The 17,490-nt window shown below is 44.1% G+C and overlaps 1 protein-coding gene across 3 annotated transcripts in view; it reads right to left on the reverse strand.

The window, feature by feature from the left end:
• Window positions 1–17,490, reverse strand: part of BAG1 (BAG cochaperone 1) — a 240,109-nt gene that overhangs the window by 77,823 nt on the left and 144,796 nt on the right. For all 3 annotated transcript variants that reach the window (XM_044294527.1, XM_044294525.1, XM_044294526.1), the window contains 2 exons: window positions 11,221–11,334; window positions 9,736–9,843 (listed from right to left, as the gene is read on the reverse strand). In XM_044294527.1, the coding sequence (XP_044150462.1) occupies window positions 9,736–9,843; window positions 11,221–11,334 (222 nt within the window). The remainder of the gene's footprint in view (window positions 1–9,735; window positions 9,844–11,220; window positions 11,335–17,490) is intronic.

Raw genomic sequence — 17,490 nt, forward strand, 5'->3', positions numbered from 1 at the left:
CATACCACACCATTCTACGCAGCCCTAGGCTATCACCCTCAGACTTTTCCCCTACTCCAGCCTTCTTCTGGTGTACCAGCAGCAGATCAGCGGGTGAAAAATATTCTACTACATTGGAAGAAGATTCGTTTATTACTACGGAAGTCAGCAGGCAAGTACAGGATTTTTTCCAACAGACGAAGATGCCATATACCTCCATATGTGGTGGGGGACAGAGTTTGGCTATCAACCAAGTATGTGAGACTGAAACAACCTTCTACCAAATTGGGCCCTCGATTCATCGGTCCTTACAGGATCATTGCTCGAGTTGGACCAGTTTCCTATCGCTTAAGATTACCTTCTTCTCTCCGGATACATCCCGTCTTCCACGTTTCACTCCTCAAAAAAGCTATTTTCAACCGCTACTCCAGATCACAACAACTACCTCCTCCTGTTCTTGTTGATGGACAAAATGAGTTTGAAGTCTCCAAGATTCTTGATTCCAGAAGACAGGGCCGTGGCCTTCGGTATCTGGTTCATTGGAAGGGGTATCCTGTCACAGACCGCTCCTGGGTTCCAGCCAAAGATCTGCATGCCCCTTCTCTTATACGAGACTTCCATACCTCGTTTCCCACTAAGCCCCGCTAGGCCCCCGGAGGGGTCCATTGGGGAGGGGGCCCTGTCATGACCCGGGTTGTATTCGAACCGGGATCTTCCTGGTCTCTTAAACCATAGCCTTACCTGTTGTGCTACAGAAGAGATCTAGACTTTGGGAATGTCCTTACTGTGTTCAACACTACATCATACTCTCTAGCTCCACCTGCTGCCAGCTGTGGACAATTCTCAATCTGGACAGCCTTTAAATAGGAAGTGAGGTCATCACTCAGTGCCCGTTTATTTGGATTTCTTCCCTGGGTGTTTTGACTTCAGTGATCTTCCTTGTATTGAACTCCTGCCTGATATCCCGACTATTCTACAGCCTGCTGATTTTGTACCTTGCCGCCAGATCGTGAATGACCTTAGCCTGCCTGACTCTTCTCCGGATTTTGATTCTGAACTATTTGCCTGACAACGCTTTGCCTGGATCTCAAGCACACTATTTCCACTTCGGACACTACCTTTTACAGGTACCTTACAGTGGCCTCCAGTTGCCAAATGTCAGGCACTAAAACTTGGCTGCTTTGTTTCGGCACGTTAGGGACTGGATATGGGGCACCTCCTTTTTCTCAGCTACTTCCCTGGAACAAGAATTGGCCCACCCATGGCATCTGGCAGCGTTACTGCACACGGAAAAAACGTGACATTCCACCTCAGATCAAACAAAATGTAGTCCTGAGAGATATGATTATGTAATGGAAAGCCATTAGGAAGATTTATAGACTTCCATTCTATGTGTCACCGCAGATGCCACTGTGGTCTTTGCCATCTTTCCCCTAGGGAAGGAAAAACAAGATGTTTTAGGTTTGAAGAGATAAAGGTATACATGGGTTACATCATATGTTGGAGACCTGTCTGTCAGCCATATATTACAAAATCCACAGTACACAAATGTTGGGTCTGGTAGATAGAGCCTTCCATGCCTGGGAAAGGGAGCTGGAGGATCAAAGCGTATGCAAAAAGATGAGGGAGGGTTTTGAATTTATCAGGAAAACAATCCTAAATGAACAATGGAGAGAAACACAACTGCAAATACTGCATAGGGCTACTTATGCATTCGACTTGTCTTACAGAGAGGCCCCAGACCATTACCTGAGACACTGTCCTAAATGTGCTTTGCAAAAGGCGGGACTTTTTCAGTTTATTGACTTGCCCAAAATTGCAACCACTATGGTCCCTGACCGTTGATTATATTCGGAGAGTGTGAGAGATAGAGGTGAAGTCTACCCTCAACAGTGTATTTTCCAGTACATCCCGAGGGATCAATCTGAGGAGCAAGGCCTGGGAGTAGCAGAGGGCAGTATGCACATTTTACTCATGTCTGTTAAAACAATCAATTATGAGAAAATGGCTGCAACCGGAGGCGCCAGAATGGGAAGAGGTCATGGGAACGATGAAGCATATGCTTTATATGGAAAGACTGGAGATAGAAAGACATAACAAAAAGACAGTAGGCAGGTTCACAAAAAAAAATTAAGAAATTTATTTCAGACGCTCTATCAGACAAAGAAATACAGGAACTAATGTCCCCTTTCAAACAAACAAAATGGTACCTTGTTTCCCAATTAAAAGGCAACTTGGGAAGGTTAGCAATTTGAAAGAACGTTTGGATAGGTTAATAGAGATTATTTTTGTAACCTTATTGGCACGTCTTCACAGTGCGATCCTTGAATCATAATAATACGGGTTGTCAGAATCACCTTTTGGGGTCAAGGGACTTTGGGGATAATGGGGGGGAAGGGGTTGGGGGGGGGAAGGGGTTGGGGGGGGGGAAATAAAAATGTATCAAGATGTTTTAACATCATTTGTACTGACATGCCACATATATTTTATCAGGTTATACCTGTTGTGAAATGTCAAAGGCTTTTATTGTGTATAATCTGTCTTGATAAATAAACAGAAAAAAATAAAATAAAATAATTTAACAGACATAGCAGCACTCTCAAGTCTCCCCTTTGACTGCAGCTGTCCAGTAACAGCACAACCACAGGGATCTACAGTACTACCCAGCATGGCAGATAGCTAAAGTAGCTGCCGTATATGGCAGGTCACAGTTATAGGCCTATTGCCATGATGAAATGAAAAGACAGGCATGAAGCATCTGTTTAAATGCATATTTGAGATAATTAGTCATTGACTAAGCATTCTACATTTACCACACACTTGACACCATACCAACAAGATAACCTAGAGTTAAAGGCATTGAATCCCATTATAGTCAATAGGGATCTGGCGGAGATCGGTAGTTTTTAATTGCGGAGGAGTGGCCTTTTCTTGATTGTCATAGTTTCTTCTTATGACTCCATTGACGGGAAACCTAGCTTTCACGCCAGGTCTACATCTTGTTTTCTTAAAAAGGGATTCTGCCACTCATCCTCATTTCCATTCAGTCTGGTGGACAATAAATTGATCAAAATCTATCAGTTTGCAATGCACAACAGGAAGAAATATATTGTTTGGATTAGGGTTGTTACGATAGCAAAATTTTCATTCGGTTTCGATAACATAAAAAAGTATTGCGATACTCAATACCACGCGAAAATAATAAAACACCAAAAAAAGATGTGTGCATTCCGCATTTCATGGAACGTCCGGCCCATAGAGCGCCAGCAGCGCTCTATGCTTAGATGATGTAGATTTTCCTTTCATACTTGCCTGCTCCATCTCTACGCCGTCCCATGTGACAGTTTGTCAGTCCTATCCAATTTTTTGGGGGGAGGGGGGGTTCAAGATGCCCAAAAATTGCGAATCGCGTTTTTTTTTTTTTTTTTTTCTGTTACGGCGTTCACCGAATAGGAGATATATTTAAATATTTTAATAGTTTGGACTTTTTGGGACGAGCGATACTGATTGTTTTTTTTATTGTTTAAATATTTTATATGTAAAATTGGGAAAGGGGATGATTTAAACTTAATATTTGTGTTTTGTTTTTAGATTATTATTTTTTTACTTTTTATCTACCGGATGTTTCACCCTATAAACTCTAATACTAGACACAGCCGCAACTAAAAGTACAGAGCCGTTCTGGATAAACAATGAAGGAGCTCGAGCCAGCTCAATTAACCCGTCAAACAGTTGATCGTGTGGTTGCAGAGTTAGACCCCTCCAATCTAAGGCTACATGCACACAACAGTTAAAAAAACGTCTGTTATAAACGGGGATACGGTCAGTGTTTCATGGGGCCATTTTGCATCAGTTATTTTTTACTGTCCCCAGCTTTAATAATGTCTACCATGTAGGCCCCATGGTAAAATAATGTCCCCATAGTGTGATTTTTTTTTTTTAACCACCTCCCGACCGCCGTACGCGTATATGCGTCCGGGAGGTGGTTGTTTTACTCCTCCTGGACGCATATACGCGTCCTCTCGCGAGACGCGAGATTTCCTGTGAACGCGCGCGCGCTCACAGGAACAGAAGGTAAGCGAGTGGATCTCTAGCCTGCCAGCGGCGATCGCTCGCTGGCAGGCTGGAGATCCGAATTTTTTAACCCCTAACAGGTATATTAGACGCTGTTTTCATAACAGCGTCTAATATACCTCCTACCTGGTCCTCTGGTGGTCCCTTTTGTTAGGATCGACCACCAGAGGACTCAGGTAGGTCAGTACAGTCCCACCAAACACTACACTACACTACACCCCCCCCCCCCGGTCACTTATTAACCCCTTATAAACCCCTGGTCACCCCATATAAACTCCCCCCTGATCACCCCCCTGTCATTGATCACCGCCCTGTCATTGATCACCCCCCTGTCAGGCTCCGTTCAGACGTCCGCATGATTTTTACGGATCCTATCCATGTATCCATGGATCCGTAAAAATCATGCGGAAGTCTGAATGGAGCCTTACAGGGGGGTGATCAATGACAGGCGGGTGATCACCCATATACACTCCCTGATCACCGCCCTGTCAGGCTCCATTCAGACGTCCGCATGATTTTTACGGATCCGATCCATGTATCCATGGATCCGTAAAAATCATGCGGACGTCTGAATGGAGCCTTACAGGGGGGTGATCAATGACAGGCGGGTGATCACCCATATACACTCCCTGATCACCCCCCTGTCATTGATCACCGCCCTGTCAGGCTCCATTCAGACGTCCGCATGATTTTTACGGATCCGATCCATGTATCCATGGATCCGTAAAAATCATGCGGACGTCTGAATGGAGCCTTACAGGGGGGTGATCAATGACAGGCGGGTGATCACCCATATACACTCCCTGATCACCCCCTGTCATTGATCACCCCCTGTCATTGATCACCCCCCTGTCAGGCTCCATTCAGACGTCCGGATGATTTTTACGGATCCGATCCATGTATCCATGGATCCGTAAAAATCATGCGGACGTCTGAATGGAGCCTTACAGGGGGGGTGATCAGTGACAGGGGGGTGATCACCCTGATTACCCTGATCACCCCCTGTCATTGATAACCCCCCTGTAAGGCTCCATTCAGACGTCCGCATGTGTTCTGTGGATCCGATCCATGTATCCATGGATCCGTAAAAAATCATGCGGATGTCTGAATGGAGCCTTACAGGGGGGGTGATCAGTGACAGGGGGGTGATCACCCTGATTACCCTGATCACCCCCTGTCATTGATAACCCCCCTGTAAGGCTCCATTCAGACGTCCGCATGCGTTTTGTGGATCCGATCCATGTATCCATGGATCCGTAAAAAATCATGCGGATGTCTGAATGGAGCCTTACAGGGGGGGTGATCAGTGACAGGGGGGTGATCACCCTGATTACCCTGATCACCCCCTGTCATTGATAATCCCCCTGTAAGGCTCCATTCAGACGTCCGCATGCGTTCTGTGGATCCGATCCATGTATCCATGGATCCGTAAAAATCATGCGGACGTCTGAATGGAGCCTTACAGGGGGGGTGATCAGTGACAGGGGGGTGATCACCCTGATTACCCTGATCACCCCCTGTCATTGATAACCCCCCTGTAAGGCTCCATTCAGACGTCCGCATGCGTTCTGTGGATCCGATCCATGTATCCATGGATCCGTAAAAATCATGCGGACGTCTGAATGAAGCCTTACAGGGGGGGGTGATCAATGACAGGGGGGTGATCAGGGAGTCTATATGGGTGATCACCCCCTGTCATTGATCACCCCCCCTGTCATTGATCACCACCCCCTGGTAAGGCTCCATTCAGCCATTTTTTTTGGCACAAGTTAGCGGACATTTTTTGTTTGTTTTTGTTTTTTCTTACAAAGTCTCATATTCCACTAACTTGTGTCAAAAAATAAAATCTCACATGGACGCACCATACCCCTCACGGAATCCAAATGCGTAAACATTTTTAGACATTTATATTCCAGACTTCTTCTCACGCTTTAGGGCCCCTAAAAAGCCAGGGCAGTATAAATACCCCACATGTGACCCCATTTCGGAAAGAAGACACCCCAAGGTATTCCGTGAGGGGCATATTGAGTCCATGAAAGATTGAAATTTTTGTCCTAAGTTAGCGGAAAGTGAGACTTTGTGAGAAAAAAAACAAAAAAAATCAATATCCGCTAACTTATGCAAAAAAAAAAAAAATTCTAGGAACTCGCCATGCCCCTCATTGAATACCATGGGGTGTCTTCTTTCCAAAGTGGGGTCACATGTGGGGTATTTATACTGCCCTGGCTTTTTAGGGGCCCGAAAGTGTGAGAAGAAGTCTGGGATCCAAATGTCTAAAAATGCCCTCCTAAAAGGAATTTGGGCCCCTTTGCGCATCTAGGCTGCAAAAAAGTGTCACACATGTGGTATCGCCGTACTCAGGAGAAGTTGGGCAATGTGTTTTGGGGGGTCATTTTACATATACCCATGCTGGGTGAGAAAAATATCTTGGTCAAATGCCAACTTTGTATAAACAAAATGGGAAAAGTTGTCTTTTGCCAAGATATTTCTCTCACCCAGCATGGGTATATGTAAAATGACCCCCCAAAACACATTGCCCAACTTCTCCTGAGTACGGCGATACCAGATATGTGACACTTTTTTGCAGCCAAGGTGGGCAAAGGGGCACCTTTCGGATTTCGCAGGCCATTTTTTACACATTTTGATTTCAAGGTACTTCTTACATATTTGGGCCCCTAAATTGCCAGGGCAGTATAACTACGCCACAAGTGACCCCATTTTGGAAAGAAGACACCCCAAGGTATTCCGTGGGGGGCACGGCGAGTTCCTAGAATTTTTTATTTTTTGTCACAATTTAGCGGAAAATGATGATTTTTCTTTTTTTTTTCTTTTTTCCTTACAAAGTCTCATATTCCACTAACTAGCGACAAAAAATAAAAAATTCTAGGAACTCGCCATGCCCCTCACGGAATACCTTGGGGTGTCTTCTTTCCAAAATGGGGTCACTTGTGGCGTAGTTATACTGCCCTGGCAATTTAGGGGCCCAAATGTGTGAGAAGAACTTTGCAATCAAAATGTGTAAAAAATGCCCTGCAAAATCCGAAAGGTGCACTTTGGAATATGTGCCCCTTTGCCCACCTTGGCAGCAAAAAAGTGTGACACATCTGGTATCGCCGTACTCAGGAGAAGTTGGGCAATGTGTTTTGGGGTGTCATTTTACATATACCCATGCTGGGTGAGAAAAATATCTTGGTCAAATGCCAACTTTGTATAAAAAAATTGGAAAAGTTGTCTTTTGCCAAGATATTTCTCTCACCCAGCATGGGTATATGTAAAATGACAGCCCAAAACACATTCCCCAACTTCTCCTGAGTACGGCGATACCAGATGTGTGACGCTTTTTTGATGCCAAGGTGGGCAAAGGGGCACATATTCCAAAGTGCACCTTTCGGATTTCACCGGTCATTTTTTACAGATTTTGATTGCAAAGTTCTTCTCACACATTTGGGCCCCTAAATTGCCAGGGCAGTATAACTACGCCACAAGTGACCCCATTTTGGAAAGAAGACACCCCAAGGTATTCCGTGAGGGGCATGGCGAGTTCCTAGAATTTTTTATTTTTTGTCGCAAGTTAGTGGAATATGAGACTTTGTAAGGAAAAAAGAGAAAAAAAAAAAAATCATCATTTTCCGCTAACTTGTGACAAAAAATAAAAAATTCTAGGAACTCGCCGTGCCCCCCACGGAATACCTTGGGGTGTCTTCTTTCCAAAATGGGGTCACTTGTGGCGTAGTTATACTGCCCTGGCAATTTAGGGGCCCAAATGTGTGAGAAGAACTTTGCAATCAAAATGTGTAAAAAATGCCCTGCAAAATCCGAAAGGTGCACTTTGGAATATGTGCCCCTTTGCCCACCTTGGCAGCAAAAAAGTGTGACACATCTGGTATCGCCGTACTCAGGAGAAGTTGGGGAATGTGTTTTGGGGTGTCATTTTACATATACCCATGCTGGGTGAGAAAAATATCTTGGTCAAATGCCAACTTTGTATAAAAAAATGGGAAAAGTTATCTTTTGCCAAGATATTTCTCTCACCCAGCATGGGTATATGTAAAATGACCCCCCAAAACACATTCCCCAACTTCTCCTGAGTACGGCGATACCACATGTGTGACACTTTTTTGCTGCCAAGGTGGGCAAAGGGGCACATATTCCAAAGTGCACCTTTCGTATTTCACCGGTCATTTCTTACACATTTTGATTGCAAAGTTCTTCTCACACATTTGGGCCCCTAAATTGCCAGGGCAGTATAACTACCCCACAAGTGACCCCATTTTGGAAAGAAGACACCCCAAGGTATTCTGTGAGGGGCATGGTGAGTTCCTAGAATTTTTTATTTTTTGTCGCAAGTTAGTGGAATATGAGACTTTGTAAGAAAAAAAAATAATAAAAAAATCATCATCATTTTCCGCTAACTTGTGACAAAAAATAAAAAGTTCTATGAACTCACTATGCCCATCAGCGAATACCTTAGGGTGTCTACTTTCCGAAATGGGGTCATTTGTGGGGGTTTTCTACTGTCTGGGCATTGTAGAACCTCAGGAAACATGACAGGTGCTCAGAAAATCAGAGCCGTTTCAAAAAGCGGAAATTCACATTTTTGTACCATAGTTTGTAAATGCTATAACTTTTACCCAAACCATTTTTTTTTTTGCCCAAACATTTCTTTTTTATCAAAGAGATGTAGAACTATAAATTTAGCGAAAAATTTATATATGGATGTCGTTTTTTTTGCAAAATTTCACAGCTGAAAGTGAAAAATGTCATTTTTTTGCAAAAAAATCGTTACATTTTGATTAATAACAAAAAAAGTAAAAATGTCAGCAGCAATAAAATACCACCAAATGAGTGCTCCATTAGTGAGAAGAAAAGGAGGTAAAATTCATTTGGGTGGTAAGTTGCATGACCGAGCGATAAACGGTGAAAGGAGTGTAGTGCCGAAGTGTAAAAAGTGGCCTGGTCATGAAGGGGGTTTCACCTAGCGGGGCTGAAGTGGTTAAAGCCCCCAGCTTTAATAATGCCCCCAATGTAGGGCCCCATCTTAAATAATTTCCCCCATGGTTTAAATAATGCCCCCATAATTGCCCACTGCTGTTTTTTTTTGTTTTGTTGATTTTGCAAAAAAAAACACCTTATCCACTTGCTCACGTTGCAGCAGTCTCTTCTCTCTTCCCTGAAGAGGACCTGCGATATGCATGATGACATCACTGAGCGCTCCCACGTGGCTACGTCACCATGCATATCGCAGGTCCTTCGGCAGGTCCTGCTCAATGAAGAGAGAAGAGACTGCCACAGCCCGAGCAAGTGGATGAGGTGAGTTGTTTGTTTTAACCGCTAAATGGCCATATAGATAAGGTGTACCCGTTTTTAATGGCCGTTAGACGGGTGTACTCCTGTCAATCGGCCATTAAAAACAGTCCCATTGATTTCAATGGGGTCCGTCTGGACATGGAAACAGCCAAAAATAGGATATGTCCTATTGTTGGACTGATGCTATTCACTGGCCTGGCCGTTAAAAGAACGGCCATGTGAATAGCCCCATAGACTTTCATTGGTGCTAAAAATATCTGTGTGATGGCCGTTACTTAAACGGCCATCACACGACCATTATTCACAGTCATGTGCATGAGGCCTAATCCTAAGGAAAACTAGTGAATTTTTGTCTCAGACCAGTTAAAGCCTTACCATTGAGTCTATCTGTTCCAGGACCTTCATGAACTGCTCCACAGTGGTCTTTATTCTTTTGTCAAGCTTGCCAAGAGCTTCCACTTGAAGACTTTTAGTGAGAAAACCCTGCACAGAAAATTAAAATAATTGTCAAGTTGACGGTTTACATTTACACACTCAGATGAGCTGCAGACTGGTCATGAAGGAAGCATTTGTTCCCAACTGTCGGCTACTTGTCTAGTGGAGGTGAAGCACTGCATTTACATGCAGAAATCACCTCCACAGTATGAGAATGAGGGATCGCTATTGCTTGTCCTCATACAGCTGACTGTTTCTGGGCAGCAGATCACTGTTTAGACAGCAGGATCTGCAGCCCACAAACAATAACTTAGGTACCTGCCCTAATGAGAGTTTCACCCGATGAACAAATGTTTTGCTGATTCATTGGGTGATCTGCTGCACCTTTACACGGGCAGATTTCCATGAACGAGCTTTCACAGGAACGATTATTCACGATTATTGCAACATGTAAATCTACCTTGAAAAAACAAATGTATTGCACCTCACCTTAAGTAACCAAATATCTTATCTGCACTTTTTATAAGTCTAAAAGATAGCTTTATTGTACAATTACTGGGAACATAAATGTCACTAATATAACTACCAGCATTGACATCAGTCAACAGACATCAGAAGACTGTAAAAGCATTATACCTTTATGTCATCTGGGTGTTCATTTCATAAATTAAACACTTTTATTCCGATGAAAGACAGCTCCAGTGTCCAGCTGGGTGGGCATTCAATTTCAAAGTGCCCAAGCCTGCCACCTTTTCTGTCTGCTCTACCACTAACCTCCCAAGGCTTCCTCCTCTCTCCCCTGACATCACAACGATGCCGGGGAGGAAGCTTTGGGAGGTTAGGGAAGGAGCAAACAACTGGTAGGTATACAAGTAAAACTTAAAGAGGACCTTTCACTACTCTACAAACTAAAAACTAACTAGATCAGTGGGCAGAGCGGCGCCCAGGGGTCCCCCTGCACTTACTAGTATGCCTGGGCGCCGCTCCGTTCGCCCGGTATAGGCTCCGGTGTCTGCGCTCCCTCTGACTGATTTCTTGTAGGAGGCGTGTCCCTTGCTGCACTGCTGGCCAATCGCAGCATACAGCTCATAGCCTGGACACGTCTCCAACAAGAAATCAGTCAGAGGGAGCGCAGACACCGGATCCTATACCGGGCGAACGGAGCGGCGCCCAGACATACTAGTAAGTGCAGGGGGACCCCTGGGCGCCGCTCTGCCCACTGATCTAGTTAGTTTTTAGTTTGTAGAGTAGTGAAAGGTCCTCTTTAAGTGACAGACTCTCTTTAAGTGAAAATCTTTCAATGCAACAGACTAATACTTATTCTGCTTGATATAAAGTTTAATTCATGCTGCTACAGCACAGTGCTTTACATACTACATGATTCTAGTAAACCAAGAAATATAAATGTATAAGTTAACATATAACCTTCTGGATTGCCAATAGTTCCTTGTTAACATCTTCTACTTTGTTTGCTATCTGTTCCACAGATTTTTCCAAATCCTTTAGCTTCTTTAATTCAGATTCCTCCTCTGGACAGTTCTGTTGGTCACATGTATGTATGAATAGTTAAGAATAAAACAGCACATTAAATTTACTGGGGAGCTTCAAACAATCAACCTCTTTACTGGGAGCTACTGCAAAATGGACAACCACTTTAACCCCTTAAGGACCAGGGCTGTGGAGTCAGAGTTGAGTCAGAGTCAATTTTGGGTACCTGGAGCCGGCAAAAATGAACCGACTCCGCCGAAATTTTAATTGGAATACAAAAAAAAAAAAATATGCAAGTTTAAATGTCCCAATTCACAAAAGGTTATAATTAATTACTTCTCTACTGTAAGAATAAAGGCCAATGCATGCAGTGCGTCACGTTACCACAAAACGAACACGTTAAGTGACCGTGAAGGAGCATGCTTTTCATATGCTTCACTATATGGCATGCAACGCACAGTTAAGCAGCGGCAATACTTATACTTTCCATTGTGTTGTGTTCCGCTGTTACAGGGAAAGCAACGCCCATGGTTAACCTAGCCTCTCACTGATAACTGTTTAAGTAAATATGTTTTTTAAAGTCGTAAAAGAAGTTGAAAAGCATGATCGCTCATCAAAACTTACTGTATTAGAAGGCATCCTTATTTATCCAGAGATCATTAGTGATGTGGCCAGAATTGTTACTGCAATGCTACCCACCCAAGTCAGTGTTGAAAGATTACCGTATTTTTCGCCCTATAAGACACACCGGCCCATAAGACGCACCTAGGTTTTTGAGGAGGAAAATAAGAAAAAATATATTTTGAACCAAAAGGTGTGCTTTTGGTGGGCTTTGAACTAATGGTAGCCTGTGAATGACACCGTTATGGGGGGTCTGTGGATGGCACTGTTATGGGGGTCTGTGGATGACACTGTTATGGGGGTCTGTGGATGGCACTGTTATGGGGGTCTGTGGATGGCACTTTTATGGGGGGGTGTAACGGATCTCCTGGCACCCTGACCGGGTACCTCCGTCGATAGATGCTCCTAGTGCTTCCCGAGGACTCCAAGCACTCCACTTGACACCGTACGCACTGCAGACCCCACGAAACCGCCGAAGCTTGGTTGAGGTCTCGCCGTCTCCTACTCACCCTGGACCTACGACAAGGCTCCAGGCTCCAGTGGGTGAACCTCTCCTAAAACCAGAGAGCAGGAACAGCTCTTACAAGAGCTAGTAGTTATGCCAGGGGAGTATAGCAAATCTTCAGCGTATAGCAATCCCCCAGTGTTGATCAGTTACCCAAACACCAGCCTCAACTTGGTAAAGGCTAAAACAGGAACTCTCTTTATTTGAACACACAGCATTGATTTATACACATCTTCCAACAAGGTTACCACCCACAGGGTTTTGTAAAAACAGCCAATCACATGCATTTACAGTATTCAAACCTTCCCAGCAATGTACACAAAATCCCCTTCCCTCTGTCTGTAACGCAATCAACAAAATACAATAAGCATTGTCTGTGACGCAATAAACTAACACACTGGCATTGTCTGAGATGCAATTAACTAACACACTGGCATTGTCTGAGACGCAATTAACTAACACACTGGCATTGCCTGAGACGCAATTAACTAACACACTGGCATTGCCTGAGACGCAGTCAACAAAATACAATTACCAAATGTAATGGGCTAACTTAATCACTCACAGACAGAAAACACATTTTTTTCCCCAAAACACAGAAAACACCCCAAAACCCCACATATCACCATAATGTATACATCCATGGATCATGGTGAACAACATATCCAAAAATCAGCCAGATCTGAGCAGGGGTTCCCGAATTCCATGTAAGTCACATTAGGCCGGCCGCAAGCATGGCTTTCCTGCCTAAAACAGTTCCATAGATTTAAGCTGTGCGGCCGGTCTGTCTTCTCCTTCAAAGATAGTAAAGCCATAATCCTGGGGCAAGAGGCTAGTAGCCAGGCCCCTCCAAAACCCAGTGGGGTCTGTGGATGACACTGTTATGGGGGTTCTGTGGCTGGCACTGTTATGGGGGCATCTGTGGATGGCATTGTTATGGGGGCATCTGTGGATGGCATAACACTGCTATGGGGGCAGATCTGTGGATGACAGATAAATAGCATCTTATGCTATTTGACATCCACAGATCCCTCCCATAACAGTGTCAGCCACTGTGAATTGCCCCCAATACAGGGGGTGGGGGACTGCATCTACACTAGTTTTTAAATGGCAGTGGGGGCCCAGTGCAGTCATTGTATTCCATTACACCGGGCCCCGCTCACTGTACTAATGGTATCTACTGTAACTGCAGGAAGGCAATGGTTAACTATAGATATGTTCGATCCAGCATTGAGTAGCCTGTACTTACGATCATAGCAGGCTGGAGGCAGGGCGGACGGGCACTGGCAGCGTAACTTCCTACGTCACGTGCCTGCTCTGCCAACTTTATGAATGAAGCCGGCGGCACAGGCACGTGACGTAGGAAGTTACGCTGCCAGTGCCCGCCCAGCCTCCAGCCTGCTATGATCGTAAGTACAGGCTGCTCAGCTCTGGATCGAACATATCTATAGTTAACCATTGCATGCTTGCAGTTACAGTAGATACCATTAGTACAGTGAGCGGGGCCCGATGCAATAGAATACAGTAACTGCACTGGGCCCCGCTGCCATTACAAAACTAAAGGCCGGCCCCCAGCCCCTCCGCGCTGTGCAGCTTGCAGTCGGCGGTGTATCAGTGTAGAAATGGCAGCTTTCGCCCCATAAGACGCACTGCCATTTTCCTCCCACTTGGGGGGGGGGGGGGGGGGGCGCATCTTATAGGGCGAAAAATACGGTATTTTCAGCTCTAAAAATAATAAAGTCTGATTTGGGAACCTCTATGAAAGAGGATCTGGGAGAGGCAATTCTCTTCCTTAGAACTCTACATTGAATTGATTTTAAACTGCATTTGCTATAACTACATTCCAAGATTAATATAAACCATTTCTAGGTTTTACAGATTTTGTTTTTGGTTCATATAGATAAGCTTTGTTTTTGTTCTAAAACAACCAAATAATGTGGTTTGCATTTTTGAACTGGTAAAGTTCCTGATGTTTATGCCTGCTGCTACTATCCAGCCACTTGATAAAAAATAAAAAAATAAAACTTTGTTGTTTTCATTGTGTTTGTCTTTTGGTTAAACTGTTCAATACAGTAGACTGTTGGCTTCCTAGCCAGTAGGTTCTGTGGTAATGACATATATGTTGCCTTTCTTTCCTTCAAGGAATGTATAAAATACTTTTGCATATTAAAATACAGAGGAGTCGGAGTCGGAGTCAGAAGTACCAAAAACTGAGGCGTCAGAGCATTTATCTACTGACTCCACAGCCCTGTTAAGGACAAAACCTATTTTGGCCTTAAATAGGTTAGCTCATCTGGAACAGTGGTGGCATATCTAGAATGGGGACCCAAAAGCAAATCAAGGTGAAATGCTCATGCGCAGCCAACCCCATTCACTTCAAACGGAGTTCTGAAAATAGTCGAGCAGTCCCTCTTGTTCACTTTGGAGGCTCCATTCTAGAGACAGGTGCAGGTCCCAGAGGTGGCAGCTCACAAAACAGTTAATAATTATTTACCATGTGTCTACATAACGTTGGTATCATTATTCAATTGTACTTTTGTTGAAGAAGTTAACCCCTTCACGCATGATCATGTACATAATAGTGTGTGGGGGAATGTATGGAGAGGGCTGCTGCTGTTAGCCTGCTGAATAGGCGGCAGGTGTCGGCTGTATAATACACCAGGTACCCTTCTGCAATGAAGAGGAACGGCGATCACACTAAACACTGTAATTTAACCCCTCAGATACTGCATTTAAAAGCAATTGCAGCATTTGTGAGGTAAAAGCCACAATACATTAAATGGTCTTCTTAAAAAATAAGAACTATGTGGACGGAAAATTAAAGAAGTTATGGCTCTTGGAATGTGGGAGGAAAAAATGAAAATGGGCTTTGTCTTGAATGGGTTAAAAAGCTTATAAGCTCAGCAGCAATTTTACAAGTTTTCAAGAAAATTTCCAAATCTTATTTTTTTAGGGACCAACTCAGCTCTAAAGTGTCTTTGAGAGCCCTTTACTATAACTCCCGCAGAATTCACCTCATTTTCAAAAATTCTAATGGCATTTAGGACGCTTGTTAACCTATTAGGTGTTTCACAAGAAATCATGCAAAATAGAGATAATATTTAAAAATTTCAGTTTTTTTCAAAACTCCAAATGTATTACCCTGATTCTGAAAATTTTAGAATGATCCCATGTATAATCTTAGAGTGCTACTTGACTCAAATTCCAGACTCAGAATTGAAGAAGTACCTTGTGGATTTTGGAGTCTCTATTTTTCTAGGATGTTTTACAGGCACCATTTTAGGTTGTAGAGGAGGCCTTGAGTGTCACGGCTGAGGATGGGGAAAACCCTCAGCCGCGCGATGCCGGAAGATGGTCGCTGCTCGACCAGGACAACAGGATTAGGGAGCAGGTCACCTCCTATCGCGTCCCTAACCTGACCCTAACTCCTAGCTGCATGGGCCGACCTTTAAGGTAGGAGGACCCATGCTCAGGAACCTCGGATCCCTAACTCACCCTCCGACCGGTCCCTGGACTAGGAGTCAGGGTAAGACGGCCTGTTCCTTCTGGACACGGAGGAACAGGGGTCTCACTGGCCAAGCTGCAGGGAAAAGGGGAAACACAAACAGTCTTACGGATATGGCAGGTGAACCGAACAAGTTCCACCTACCTGCCACAGCCTTGCTGACTGGATCCCTGTGCTGGCAAGCTGATGTCCACACAACCTGTGATGAACCCAGCAACCACACATCCACGCACAGGAACCCAGATCCATAAGCTGCAATAAAGAAGCATAAAGACAAACACATCTTCCAAACACCAAACAACATTATTTTTATGACCAGAAGGGAGGCCCCCACTGGCAGTAAATAACCAGGAGGATGTCTCCAGCAAGCATGGCTTAAGCTCCCTCCCTAACTACTGCCTTCAACTGAGGCTTAATAGGGCCAAGAAGCCACACCCAACAGTCAGACACACCCCGTGACTCACACACACAGAAAGGGAGTTAACCCTTCCAATACCAAAGAAGGGAAAACACAACTTAAAGGGGAAGTGTCCAAACCAAGAACACACTGTGGCTGTCGCTGCAGGCAACGACATGGGTGGCAACCATGTCCTGGGAGCCAGCCCGAAGGCCGGGACACTGCCACCACATGTACACATACAACCAAACGTTGCCACGGGCAACCACAGTGAAGGGAAGATGTCAGTGCACACCAAACATAAAACAGAGTGCACACAGACATACAAAAGTGCATACATACATGCACACAACTCCAAGGAAACCGCACACATACCTGTTGTCCGTGGCAACCACACCTGAGGCAAACAGCAAAATGCCTCCAGCTGCGGTTGACACAACAAACCAAACCGCGGGCAACTGTATGCGGCTCCCAAGGAGTCACGGCCATAAACATGATCGTGACATTGAGGTGCTAAAACAAACACCAACAAAAGTCCCCATTTTGGAAACTACATCTCCCAAGGATTTAACATAGGGGTGCAGTGAGCATTATGACACCACAGGTGTTTCATAGAATTTGAGAAAAGAGTAAGGTAGCGAGCACTTACTCTATGGCAACACTAAGATTTAATAATTAAAATGGCAATTAATACACTTAAAATAAAATGAAATACAAAATACAATGATTAAAACACTATAAATATAGTTAGACGGTCGACCGTGTATATAGCACTGATGCAATTAGCACAATAAAATGTAGGGGGCTTATTCAAGCAAGAAAGGTTCTCCAGTGGTGTCCTGGTGAAGAGGTGATGCAACAAATAAGTGAAAACACAACAGTGATAAAAGGTAATAATAAATATTCCTGAGATCAGGATAAATTGATAATCATATCCATAGTATGCAAAAACGTGATTAGAAGCATGGGTGCCTGTGAAAAGTAATACAAATAAAGAAAGGACACCTGTTGGAGTCCTGCGCAATTGAGCACACTATTATGCTTGTGTCCCTTCCTGTGGCAAATAAAAATGTCCGAGTCAATAAATGCTCTTGACCGCAACATACGCTTGATCCGTTATCTGTAGTCAGCTGTTTAATGTTCCATTCATATAGACAGTTTATGGTAGCAGCTGAAGTC

This window comes from Bufo gargarizans, chromosome 5, assembly GCF_014858855.1.
Source record: "Bufo gargarizans isolate SCDJY-AF-19 chromosome 5, ASM1485885v1, whole genome shotgun sequence".
Taxonomy (NCBI): Eukaryota; Metazoa; Chordata; class Amphibia; order Anura; family Bufonidae; genus Bufo; species Bufo gargarizans.